Genomic DNA, 14,521 nt, shown 5'->3' on the forward strand with positions numbered 1-14,521 from the left:
GGAGAACTACGTTCTGTACTTGTTTGCAGTGTGGAAAGAATATTAATGTACATTTTTTCTTCATGTAGCTTAAAAGAGAATGTCTCTCAGGAAGTGTCCTTTCTTTGCTGGGGTTCAACTTTGCTATTTGTTCTGTTTGCCATAGTTGCCAATATTTTTGCTTGTTTTTTAAAAAAAATATTATTTTGAGACAGCAGTTCTTATCACATTAATGTTAAAATAATTGTATTTTGTGTTTGTAAATCTGATACTTCTGCTCTAAAAAAAGTGCAGGGATGAGACCATGCCAAAAGATTGTATTGGCAAAAAAAAGGAGTAAAAATTATCTAAAACCGCCAACTCAACTTGAAATGATAATCAAAAATTCTAACAGCATGGTGGGCATCATCAACAAAGGTATTGAGAAACAAAAACAGGCATAATTTTAGCAGCATATAAAAACTGCATAAAACGAGATACACAAATCGATGAACAAAAGGGATGGACTCTAAAGAGAACAGGCAAGTGTGAACTCCATAATGTCCCTAATACAACACTAGCAGATGCTGGGCAATACAGTAGGAATGAACTACAGAAACTGGACAGGTTTTCATGTTCTCCTGTTGTTGCAGGAGAAGACAGATTACTAGGTTAGGGAGAACATTGGTCAGGCTCAGTAGCACATCTGATATTGTTAGAAAATGGAACAGCTGATCACCTCAAATTCTTCCCTTAATTAACAGCATTTGTTCCTGTTTAATTACGTGAAAATAACACGTCCTAATGTATCGCACTCTGGAAAATAGTGTAGTGCTGACTATGCAGGCTTCCTCAGCACTGACAGTGGTAGAATAAATAAAAGCACACATACCACCTCAAATTTCCATGGCTGTCATGATGAGGCCTGTGCTGCCTATGGAAGCCTATTTTGCTAAATGATGAAGTCTAGCAAAGCCAGACTTCATGCAGGAAAGGTCATCTCTAGCTTGTAGGTTTTGTTCAGCATTCAGAAATCCTTCAGTTCTGTTTATGATATTTGGTAATTCGGTGTCCCCATGAGTTCATTCAGTGTGCAGATTGCATTGATCTTTCTCAATGGACCATATTCAACATTTTCAACTACTGCAAGTGTAATTTAAAACTATTTGAGATCCTAATTCTCTTTTGTTCAAGAGTAATTTCATAAGCTGTGACAATAGGGGACAGGTAGTATTGCCAACAATGACAATGGGCACTTGCCTCTCACAGTCGTAATACTGGTGAAGAAAACACATTAATCCAGTATAGGAACAAAACATCTTTACCTCTTCAACTGGTAAATGGTATGAATGTTGTAAATATTATTTGCAGTTACATTTACATACTATTCTCCGCCTTGTAGACAAAGATTCCATCAAGGAATACCTTGGTTTTCCTCTTGATCTCCCCAGCACTGGAATTCCCAGTTGCCAATCAGCAGTTACTTCAAATATAGGTCTGATGCCAATAACCTAGAAGTATGCAACTCATTTAACAGCATTAATAATATCTACTAACCATCTTTATTCTGGTAATAGGCTAGCTAGCACCACGTGATTGACTAAGGAACTAAACTGTTTTGGGTTGACTAATCTCTAGGCAGTGTGATGTAGCCACAGCTTTCTCCTGTCTGATATGAGTGCCAAAAGCCTGGGTCACACTTATGGAAGAGTTCTACTTTGTGTTACCTTGAAGTGCAGCTAATCTAGGCCAGCACAACAGTATCTCATCTCATTCTTCTGTCCTAGCTCTTCTGCCCCAGAAACCACACTATCTATTGATGTCAGGCCATGAGTATTTTATTGTCTCTATTCAAGAAAACTTTTATTTAGCATCCCCATTGTGATCTATGTGGTAAGGGTACAATCACAAAAAGTTCACCTAATAGATTGGCTTTATTCCACTTATCTATAAACATGTTATAGACTTAGAAAGTCATTCTGGACAAGATCCTTCAGCAATTTCCAATCTACTAAACTTCATGATATCGCTTACAAGAAGTACCACCCAACACTGCAGTTAAATAAGAACAGATGCTTTGTTCTACAGAGTACCACAGACTGAATCATCAATGGCCTCTGCTTTCAGGGGCACTTGAAGGGGCTGGGATATGCCATTTGCAGATCAGCCAACCATAAATTCCAAAAGAAACAGGAAAGCCTGAACTGGTATACCTTAAAAAAAAAAAAAAAAAAAAAAAAAAGACAGAGGAAAGCTAACTCACAAAGTAAACAGATAGCTATCAACTTTAGGCACACCATGCAGAAAGGAGTGCGGCAAGAAGCTGACAGTACTCCTGGGACTTACAAGCTCTTTGGGCTAATTATCTGCCTGTTAAAAAATTAATGAAAAAGCTGCACCTTCTCCAGCCAATAATCTTATGTCCAGCAACCCTGTCTGCTTGTTTGATCTGGCACTAAGTTTTTCCCTTTCACCAAAATTTTAACTAAATCCCTCCAAAACAGTATTTTTTCATAAGTTCAAATTGTTCTTTCATTACAAAAGAAAAAAAATACAAATAAACCAAAATTATTATATTTTCTGTGGAATGCTTCTGCTCTGCTGATCAGTGGAAAATAGTTAAGAAAGTGGAAACATATTTTCATTTAAACACATGCACTCCTGTCTCAGCTAGTGTTTTAACTTGTAGTAAGTTTTCTTTCTACTCTTTTATTTCTTCTCATGAATAATAAGACAAATCAATTGTCATCACTGAAAAGTCTGTATGATTATTTGTTCCATCTGGACTATTCCCCAGAAATGTTCTGATTCACAACCACCCTTATCAATCACATACTGAAGTTAAGAATGTGGAGGAATAAGTGGTAGAATTGAGCAGCATAACATAATAGCTAATAATAGCTTATTTAAGTTACCTTCTTATCTTGCATAAACACCAACCATCTGCTTTTATTTCAGTTATTATAATGTCAGGAGACATCTTCCAAAATGCATCAGAAAGATGTTTGCATCAGAAACAGCCAGCCCAGACAAAGCCAACTTTGCAAGGGGAAACATCAGCAGGGCTTCAGCTTATCTGCAGAACCTCAAAGACAGCTGACACAGCTCTCCATGCAACTCTTTGGATGCTTCACAACATTGGTACTGAAAATAAAATTGTACTTTTACCATGTAACCTGAAGTCACTGTATCTTTTGAACAGAGGGTGAGTGTGATTTCAGGCAACCCAGACTAGACATTTCCCTGCCTTGTCTCTAGCTCTCTTCCATCCTCTCACTGGTCTCTGTGTGCTGGGAGCCTGGTTTCTGTTCCTCATGGGAACTTTGTTTACATGGGAAACTGAAATGCAAGGACACACTGTCACCATTTCTCTCAAACCCTTGCAAGAGGGATATCTAGACTCCAGTACAACCTGACACTCAAGTACTCATCCTCCCAGAACCTGCAGATCCCTCTATGCCTTCTCTTCTCATGTTCTCACATCTTCTCCTTCTCCTCAGTCACATCTACTCCTTCAACACCCAGCAGGATTGCTATGTTGACAGACAAAGAAAGGAGAATTAGATGGTGCATCTCTCTGTGTGTCCTGGCCTGAACATCCATCAGTGGCACTGACTCATCATGTAACTTGTCCCTAAGAATTTTGGTGCTGTTGCTGTGCTGGTCCTCAGAACTACAGGGATCAGAGCTGATCCATAGAGACAAACCCTCACAGTGATTAAGAATACCAGCCGAAGTCACACACAGCTGACTCTCAAACTGGTCCTGCTCAGGCCCAACAGAAAGGCTGCTCAGCTGAGCACTGTGGGTTGGCCTGAGCTGCCATCTCCCCAGAGATGGCCAGGAGCTGAGTTTGGTGCAGGGTGGCCAGTGGCTCCCTCGCCTTCTCTTTTCCCTCTGCACTCCAGTTTCACTCTGGTCTCTGGATGGGGTAGGGCTTGCCTGGCTTCCCTCCACACTGACAGAAGACAGTATGTACCTCTTCTAGTCAGCCTCCAAGGATCTCTCTACCAGCAGCTTCTGAGCTCAGGTAGTGTTTCCAAATAGCAGCAAAGCAGTGGACTCTCAATTCACAATTAGCAGAACAAGTATTCTCACCTACCAGATCAACATTACAGCTAAAGACATCTGCAGCAAAGGGAGCCACGCAGGCATTTTAGACAGAATACTTGGTGGCCAAATCAGCCTACATGTTGGCTATGAGGATATTTTTAATTGAAATTATTTCCTCTTTTTTCCTGCAAGAATCAGTGGAAGCAATCAAAGCAGAAATAATTGAATAGCAGAAGAGTTAATAAAAAAGATACTGAATAATTTGTACAGTTGTATGTAATAATTAATGTATGTGTGTTCTAGCTCATTACCTTGCAGATTTCTGGCAGAGTGTAACACTTCAGCAATATATAGTTCACCAACGTGGGTTTACTTTATTATGTTTTAACAAAGATATAGGGCCACTACTTACTAGTTATTTCAGCACAACTCTTCCTTAGCACTTTCTGAGAACAACTAGGACTGCTCTTTAGCTTGACTAGAGTAGTTATTTCATTTTTTTTTACTATAAAATCTCTTTAGCACAGGATAATTGTAAAAAGTTAACTGCTTTAATGGTAGTACTGAAATGGTTTTAACTCAGAACCAACACTATGTGAAACATAAAGTTGTTAATAGGCTAATGTTCAAATAACTTGCTATATTTCCTCACAAAGAAACATATTTAGTTATTAGTCTATCCTGTAGTAACACATCAGATAAATAGCCACAAAGACTGTATTTTTAAGTATATCATTTTATACCAGTTAAATAGCCCTGAACAACTAGTCTATTTTGTGTTTATTAAAATGATGATGGTTCTAGTAAAAACACAGAGACAGGAAAAAATGTGGGAGACATTAAAAGAGAAGAGAGAATTTATGTATCTAACAGAAATCTGTCTTTTTGGTGCCTATTAAGCTATATAAACCACAAAGTTCTCACAATAAAAAAATATTTAAGCAAATGACAGAACTTTGCTGGCTGCTAACTGAAAAATCTGCAGGAAAATCATTTTTACATATTACTATTAGAGGCTGCAGCTTCTCCTCTGAGCTCATGAGGCATGGAACAGCACATTCTCACATATAGTACTATAAATTCTGTCTCCTCCCAGAACCCTTATCTCTACCAGTCATTCTATTTTTGCCAACAAAACTACGTGAAAGTACTCTAAAATAGCTCACACAAACTATGGCTTCATTTTACCCTCCAGCCTCCAGAACTGCAAGCTTTATATTATAACTTTATTCCTGAAATAAAACCAGTGAAGATTTTTAGAGGGTATTTGTAAGTGCGAAGACTGAACATTACTACTTAGTGGGAAAAATTAATGTAATATGTTATTAAAAAAACCAAACAAGTAATGAGTTCTCATTAAAAAAATGCTACACATAGTATCATACAAAAAAAAAGTTAAATAATTTTGTTTCTCATTAACTGTGAAACTCCTCAGTTGAACATCTTCAACAAGCATGCAAAATCTATCGAGTGAAAATTAAATCCTGTGACTTTCTTGGGACATGGCTGTGTGTCATAATAGGAAGGAGACCTTGAAAGAAACAAACCAAACACGTTACCACATTGCGTCGGCAGTCCTTAAGGAGCTGGTAGATCGTGATCTTGGCTTCATAACAATGCTCATTTTGAAAAATTCCTTCAGTGTTTCTAGCAGTCAAATATCAGTTGCCCTAACAAAGCTCATTCTCAAAGTACTCCATTTCAAAGTGCTTTTAAAGAATCTTCTGCTTTTTAAAACCCTTAAAATCTCTCTCCTGTAATAATCCAGCCTGTAGGCAAAGAATTCTAATGCGCTGCACCTCCTTCCTTTTTCACGCTGAATTTACTCTAGCACTGTGCTGTTCGGAAATGACAGTGCTTTTCTCTTCTGTCTTGTGTTGCCCTGGGAGGAACTAGTCTGTTTTGAATCTATTCTGCCTGCAGGTCACATGGGAATGAAGGCAGCTGAAAAGAGTCTCTATCTCTTTCTTGCAGTTTGATAACAACCGGTTTAAAGGTCAGTAACATTTAAAAAGAAAAATGGAACAATACTGATGGATAATAGAAGAAAGGAAAAGATGAATGTAAGTTACAGTAACATTAGTGAGTTTGCAGGGAGTTTCCACTTAGAGAACTGCTGATAAATTAGTCTCTGTGGAGTAAAGAAAGGAACAAAGATTTATAATTCCAAGTTAACTAAAAGCCAGCCTTACCTAGAAATGTAATTATTCCTTTTTTTTTTTCCCTTTTTTTTTTCTTCCTAACCCTTGCCTAGATATTGTGAATAAGTACTATTGTCTGACTTCACAAACCAGAAAGTATTCCCTGTGTGAAATACTGTGGGGAAGTTAAGTAAAAATAAAATTCCTTGTTGACTGTTACAGTCAAACACACATACAGACAGCTATTGTTATAAATCACTGAAGGACGAAATACTGCAGTTAAAGAACTTTTAACATGACATCTTCTCTACTATACTGCAGAGATTTTTTCTTGCTACAATAAGTACATTAATCATTTATGAATTACAAACAAAAATTGCATTTATATTTTCTAGCAAAAAAAAAATCATAAAAGCTTTGAGAATTAATTGCTTTCAGGAAATATTAGTGTAAGAGTATTTGGCAATTTCAGCATTAGAAGAGGAAAAAAATGCAGACAACTGTGTAGTGAATATATGGTTTAAATTATACATTTTGAATTTGCTTTGAACTGTGTTAAAACTGTTTTAAACTGAAAGAGCAACGTTATTGCACAAAAGTGGTTACATGCATAATAGCCATTCCTTATGCAGTCTCTACAAAAGTTGCAGCGTCTTACTTTTGATGGTAGTGAAGCTAGGTTAATAGTGAAAACAAGCACTTAAACTGTTATTTGTAAAATTTATATAGACTTAGCAAATAGAAGGAAAACATGAGAAACAGGATCTCTGTCGTAATATCAAAAAAATCATCAAATAGGAATGGGAGTAAAGTATGTAAAAACTTCCTCGAACCTTTGCACTTTATAGCAGTACAATAAAATGCATTGCCAACTACATTGTGTATCGACAAGATCCTAACTGCCATGAAGGCCTATGTCAGTCATCTGCATATAAAGTGCTCCACAACAGCAGAAGGAATGTTAATAAGGTTTCTTGCTCCATGTTTCTGGGACCTATCTTTCAAATACCACCTACTGATTACGGCAGGACCATTTGTAAGAGTCTTGTGGAATCGTACAAGTTAACTTCAAAGAGTGGAAAATTTTCTGTGGTAAATTTAGCTCAAAGGGTTGTACAGTCATAAGACCTTTAGAAATAGTTGGATCCATCCCTGCGCAGGTCACACATCTATAGAAGTGGACATAAATCAGGCACTATGTTGTGAAACTCTTTTATGCCTTAAAGAGATGGAATAGATGATGAAGAAAAAATAAAATCATGTGAAATAGAGGTGCTAGGCTATAGCTGGCCATTTAAAAGCTTTTTTTAAAGTCCCAATTGTCTGTGATTTCTCAGGTCCATTAGTGGACAAAGGTTTTTACAGAGAACACAGGAGCTCAATAGTCAGTATGAAAAAAGACAAACTTTTTGTAGAGAAGTTTCTAGGGAAATGATTAGATCAACTTTGGCAGTTAGCAATAGTTTCTAATATATACATAAAACCTGTTGTGCTATCACTAATGTCAATAGTAGTTTTATCTAAGATTGAAATAAAGATATAGGGGCATACTAGTCCACTGTACTCATTGAAGATGACATAGCACTTCTTTTAGGGCCTAGGTTCTTGGTATGAGGTCAAATAATACAAACTTTAATTTTCTCATAATTAGAAGAAGAAAGAAAAAAACTAAGAGAAATTAAGAGAATAAAGAAATGGCTGATGCACTCTAATAGTAATGAGAAGAAAAGGATATAATTAATTGACTGTTAAAATAGCCAATAAGAAGTATTAGACTTGTGTATTGGAAGCTAGAAATCTATCTACGTTAATCAGAAGCACTTTTTTCCCAGAATGATATTTTGTGAACATTTAGTTACTAAATCCATATATATATATATAAAATACTTGAATTCCTATATAGAAGATAAATATAAACACATTCATTATTGTACACTCCATGTTTATAAAACGAAGGATAGCTTTAGAGATGCATGTATAATATCCACGGCACATGGATACATGCACTTATTTGAGACATGGAACAGGTGTTTTAGCATTCCATTTGTACATATAACTCTGTAATTTAAAAAAAAAAAAAAATCCTTTTTGGAATCACTTTTTGGGCTGGCAGGAGTAAGAGCTCTGTTGGTATGCTATCCCAGCCAAGATAAGTATTGATTGCAGAAAAAAAATCTGTTGACCGAGTTTTGGCTGCACAGTTAGGCTGTCTGAGAACGAAAAGATACTGAAGTAATTAAAACACCAATAATACAGTGTTACAGGATTCAACTCACTTTAAAGATGCTTGCATCTTAGTTACTCATCTTCAAAGTAGTAACCAGATGACTTTAATCAGTGTTACATTGCATAAAATTAAAAATTAACTGGAAAAACATGGCTTAGGGGATGAGGTGCAGGACTAGCTGCTCTGTTCCATGCCTGGGAACGTCTTTGTCTTGAGAGTATAGAAAATATGTTTAAAAATTCTGCATTTTGGCTTTCTTGTTTATAAAGCAGTGATAAGGCACATCATGCTACTTGAAAAGCACTTGGACATCAAAGGGCTGAAAACAGGTAATAGATGCCAGATTATTACTGCTGTTGTATAGAAGCTTAATAAATAGATTAACTCTCTTCCTTTTTAAGACAAAGCAAAAAGCCCCTGTGGTCTGATAAGACTTAGTTTACCATTTTAAGTTAAGCCTGCAAGAGCTGATGCCACTTTTCTTGTTTACTAGGGTGATAAATTCAGGAATTCCTAGCAAATATGCATTGCTTTAGGACATGTAGGGACACTGTCAATGTATCAAGAAAAACAGAATCCTGGAAACCTAACATCAAGCCTTAACAGGTAAAGAATGACTGGTCAATCAAGTATGGTGTTTGGAATGCACATTAGTGTATGAAAGGCACACAACAAGATGCTGTTTCTTGATTTCCAATCTTAGTTTCATCACAAATTTATTTATTAAAGTATCTCCAAAAACACATCTCTAGTCTCACTCATTCAGGACCATCCCCAGTATCCCCAGCTCAGTTACAATTGCATCTGGAATTGTACACCTTTTTACTTCTTTGTATAAGCTTGCCAGTTTACATGTTTATATGAAATATGGTTTTCAATACACAGAGAATATAACCCCGAGATACAGACCCAACCTTTCTAATCTCTAGGAGGACAAACTCCACAATAGGAAATATTTTCTCACAAGCTAGGCACCATACCAGTTAGTTCTGCAAAACTATGAGTTGCACAGTTCATCCTAGTTCATCCACAACATTAGCTTATCCTCTTATGTCCTGTACAACAGAACAAGACTGAAGGGCAGAAAAGATTAACAAGATGTTCCTATATTACCTGCATGGGTGGATTTGAGAACTACTAATGTAGGTACAGGTTCAGAAGAGACATCTTTCAATAACAAGTGTTAAGGCAGAGAACTAGAAAAGGAAACCACTGACCTAACAGAAGGTTTAGCTACTGCTCAACACAGCAAATGATTAAAAAAAATATTTTGACTTGAGAGACTTTATCAAGAGGAAACACATCTGCATAAGTAAAATAAATGGAAAATGTAATAACAGTGCAGAATCATTAAGAATGGAAAAAGGTGAACCAAAGGGTACAGAACAAATACAACATATGTCATTAGTGTTTCCTTTCTATATTCATTTACATTTAGCTGCCTATAGCAAGCTACCTGACTTACAAATAAATGTGGTTTATTTGTCCAGTGATTACAGTGCAAGTAAAGTTAACTGTGTCCTCTACAAAGGCTTTACCTAGACTCATTGGCAGCATGGCAAAGAGGGCATTATGTGAGAATACACCATTCTGCCATCATGCTTTGTCTAAAGTTACGCTGCCTTGGTACACTAGGAAACTGCTAGATGCTTCTGCCTGACCTGTAGCATGAGAGAGAGGCCTTATGATAACTTGCTCCCTTACATAGCAAAGCTTAGTTCTTGATATGCTGGGCTCAGAACATGGCCTTTATTCTGGCCTAATTTTCATTTTGTTTAGTCAGTCATGCAGCTGAGGTTAGCAAACTCAATACTAACTGAACATTGCTGGTCCACGTACACTCTGTTGTAGAAATAAAGCCAGTACTCAGGTAAAGCTTCATTTCTATAGATTAAAAAAAGAAAAAAATTAAGAGAGATCATTTTTAGGAATAGAAGAATATTTTTGTTCTGACAAACATGATATTCTAGGCAAACTGTGAGCTTGAACTATTAGCTATGGCTGCAGTCTCTTGTAACATCTAGTATTACGGTTGGAATGAAGGGTTCCTGCTAATGTTAGACTAATATTGGATAACATTGAATAGCCTAAAATTCAGTACTAGCCTGTGGGAAGACTTTGAACTTGAGTTGAGCTAATGCTGCCTAGTATGTTGGGCTGTTTTCCTCTTTTTTAAAAAATGAGATATAAAAAATCTCCTCAGATACTCTCTCTAAAGCTATAAAGATATTATTTGTATTTTAAAAATAAAGCCTTTTTGTCAGCTCTAAATGGACATACTGCAATAATTTTGACACTATTAAAGGGAAAATCTATTGATGTTTCCATTAGGTTTTGTGATTTTTAGCTACTTGCTCCACATAAACTTGGACTACAATTTCTTAGCTAAATAATTGCTTAATATAAACACTTGTGGCTTACAGCTTAAGTGAGAACAAAATTAAGCAGTAGGTATGTCTTCCAAGTACAGTATGTTCATCCGTTTTTTGCTAAAAAATGGTAAAAACTACTTTTCTTAAAGAAGTAGGAAAAGCAAGAGAGAATTGTCCTTTTACAGACATTTTATAATTAGCGGTGATCCTAGACAAAATTACTGTAAAGTGTCAGGCTTACTACTTTGAGAACAATGATATTTTCTAGGACACATCCTCTTTCATCATCAGCTTGTTCAGAATAAAGGGATAATTCTGATGAATATCTCTTAAATGAAGAAGTAAGAGATTAAGAAGAGACATCTGGAAGATGCTAACGAATACTACCATTTTAAGACGACTATGTATATATTTCAACAAGATAAAACACACACACAACCTGAAAATTTACATGTAAACGTAAGTTTTAGGTATGTTCAACAATCTTATATATTAAAGCATTTTTTTTTCACCTTTATATTGTGTAGAACAAAATTCTTCCATTAATAGCAAAGCTCTATTCTCCAACTAAACATATTCTAAAATGAATAAGTTTTGGTTATGTTTTTGGCTTTTGTGAGGCAGTGAAACAATCATCTTTTAGTATCAGAAAGTCTTCCTGAAAAAAATTCTGAGGTTCAGTATTTCACCAGTGCAACAGCACAAATCTCTACAAAACAGGAGAGTGGATTTCACTATGTTCTGCACTGGAAACTTGGCATCCACAAGTACTGAACCATGACCTGAATGAGTCAGACACGGATAAGACTCTTGTTTGCTAGCATGACATCATCCATACTTGTAACTGTTTCACAAAAATGTGAGGAAGCAAGATTTAAATTATTTATTGGGTTACCAAACCCTTCTTGAAGAGGAACTACACATTTGTGTTTCAGAAAATCCGCTTGAATTTGTATAAAATTCTCTAATCTTTTTTATATCTTTTATAATCTTTTTTGTTTTCAAGGTATGGAAAACTCCAAAGACTTATAGAAGGTACGGGGAGAAGAAAGAAAAAAGGAGGCATTTTAAATGAGCAATCAAAATACGAAAGGTACTGGACTTTGAATACAAAAATGTCAGACCGAAAACTATAATTAAGAGCAATAAGCTATGCATTTAAAAACGTGGCAAGATAGCCACGTGGACAGTATTCTGTGACTACAAAGGAAGGTTAAATTGACAGTACATTACTTAACATTAATTATTCACTAGGAGCTAAACATGACACAATAACAAAGAAGTTTTCTCACTAGCTTTCAGATGTCTGGAAGTTCTGTTTGATGATTTAACTGGTGGGCTAGTCTCCTGCTGTAGACAACTCAGTTAAGTACTTGCTGGAGTTGTCTATTTCCACGATTCAGATTTCTGGTTTATGATACAGGGGACTGCTCCCCACATCTGTCTGTCTTTCTGTGGATTATGGCTGCTTATCTATTTCACCTGAGAAAGTTAGATTTAGAACAATTCCAGATGTACTTGATAAATCTTATGGTACCATCCTAAAAACTGTAAGCTTCTATAACATAATTTGTTTTTCTCTTCACTCTCATGTAGCAATTGAACTTAACATAGAGAGTATTAAATATTTTCTTTTATGGAAATGTATATGTAAAATATTTTCGTATTGGGAATCACATCTTACCATATTTGTGAATGACAAATGATGTCAAGACACCCAATATGTCCCTAGTTCAAAACTAATGTAGTAACTAGCATGGTTCAAAAAAGTGATACTTCTGAACTCTCACTTGTTCCTCTCTAGAGGTGGGGAAAAATAAAGAGATTAAAGAGAATGTATATGTAGAGCACAGTAGCTATGCCTACTGATTTAAAAGTTTTCTAAGACTGACTTAAGTGGAGTAGTTCTACAGTATGTTCTCATTTTCATTGATTCTAAATATCTCCCCAAATTAGGGCTCATTTATTAGTTCTGTTTGAACTCTTGATTTCATCTGTTTGAATTTTCCCTTTTTAGATGATACATCAGGCATAATAAAAACATACTGCAGAATAACTGTCAAAGAGACCACCAGATCCACTGAGTGTTAAATACCACCAGAGATGATGATAGCCAGGTAGCTCATGTTGCTGTGGATGTAAAAAAAAAAAAAAAAAAAAAAGCATAAATTGGATGTAAAAGTCTGAATATTGCCAATACAGTGCCACATTGGTCATGGACAATACACATCTTTCCGCTTTGCCCATCCATGAGTAAAACAGATACTTTGTGTGTCATCAAATTCATGAAAATATGCCATAGCTCAGCATGCTCTATGCGTTTTCACGGAGACATACTTATATGTAGGACAGCAATTCTGAAACAAGCAAAGTATCCTTTCACATAGTCTAATGATAGCCTTCTAATACAGCAAATCAATCTCTTCTCTTTTCTTGATGCTCTCCTTCAGTGGTTGATTAGCAAAGCTATCTCTATTTTTAACCATTGGATTCAATCCAGCTAACTTCTTTCTAGACATTTGCTACTGTGTTAAATACAGAAGAAAGAATGTTTAATTAAGGGGAAAAAAAAAAAAAAAAAAAAAGAGGAAAGGCAGTAAGACTTTTTACATTTTGACTTAGGTTTCTTCTTTTTTTTTTTTTTTTTTTTTTTTTTTAAATAAATAAAGGGTGTTCAGCAACCTCACAAGACCACATTTCCCAAAAAAGGAAAAAAAAAATCAATGTACAATTGCAATGGAAAGTCCTACGTGTTCATTTCCCTTTTATGATCATAATGTATACTAGTGCATTACTGACATAATACTTAGGATAATTTTCAGTGTCAGTAAGGAGCAATTCAAATCAACTAAGAGTCCTGGACTTTTACTCCTTTTTGTAAAAAAGTATCTCTAAATGAATACAGGTACCTCTCAGCTTGATATCTTTACAATTTGACTTTCTCAAACACAATAAAACCTAAATATGAAATTGTCCCTTTGATACCAGTAAAGCATTCCAGAGAACTGACAGGAGCTGTTTCAACAAGAAGTAACAAAGTAGCTACTTAAGCAAAGCCTACCCAGAAAGTAACCCCCTCAATATAATGAAGACCTTCAGTGAAATAGAGACCCACATCATAGTGACCAGATGTACACACTATCTAACATACACATTCTGGTCTTGTGAAGAATGATGAAGAATAAAAGTTACCAAGACACAAGTTATGTCTTAAGGAAATTCATGACCAAGTTAGTGTAAAAACAGCTAGGTTATCTTTTGCCAAACCATCTTCATGAACCCCTCTTCATTTAAGTGAGCATTGGTAACGTGTGTTGCATTATGTATTAGGCTTCTTAGAAATAGGTAGGTAATTCTTGGAAATTACATGAATATTCATTTTCTTTAATGTATATAATAAGTATTCTTTCATCTCTGGGTCTGTATGATTGGTGGAGAGATCTCCCAGGCAGCCAGCAGAGAAATGAACTAATGTTGGCTTCCTAAAGATTGGTTTGGAGAGTGATTATTTGTTATGGATTTCAGTAACAACTTCTTTGAAGAAATAGAAAACAATCAAACAACTGACTGAAATTAAGTTTGCCTCTAAACAATTTTTCCTTTAGAGTCATATGTTTTTCAAATAACCTTTGTCATGGTAGTTTTTTAAAAAGGCTAGGTTTACACATTATTCATTGAGTTCTGATAGATTTTGAAGCCAGAAACTATTCCTTGACCCTAAAAATTCTTTCACCCAGCATCTTCTCATATTTCAACTCTGCTGCTCAACT

General features: G+C 35.7%; 1 protein-coding gene across 13 annotated transcripts in view; it reads right to left on the bottom strand.

The window, feature by feature from the left end:
* Positions 1-14,521, bottom strand: part of PDE4D (phosphodiesterase 4D) — a 600,878-nt gene that overhangs the window by 139,064 nt on the left and 447,293 nt on the right. The window contains exon 1 of one of the 13 annotated variants that reach the window (XM_062017698.1): positions 5,571-5,870. The exons of 11 other annotated variants lie outside the window; for them this stretch is intronic. In XM_062017698.1, coding sequence (XP_061873682.1) covers positions 5,571-5,635 — 65 coding nt within the window. In that variant the 5' untranslated portion in view covers positions 5,636-5,870. Of the gene's footprint in view, positions 1-5,558; positions 5,871-14,521 lie in introns of those variants that run through there. One more of the 13 variants, XM_062017700.1, reaches the window with a different exon arrangement.

Source organism: Colius striatus, chromosome Z, assembly GCF_028858725.1.
Source record: "Colius striatus isolate bColStr4 chromosome Z, bColStr4.1.hap1, whole genome shotgun sequence".
NCBI classification, from domain to species: domain Eukaryota; kingdom Metazoa; phylum Chordata; class Aves; order Coliiformes; family Coliidae; genus Colius; species Colius striatus.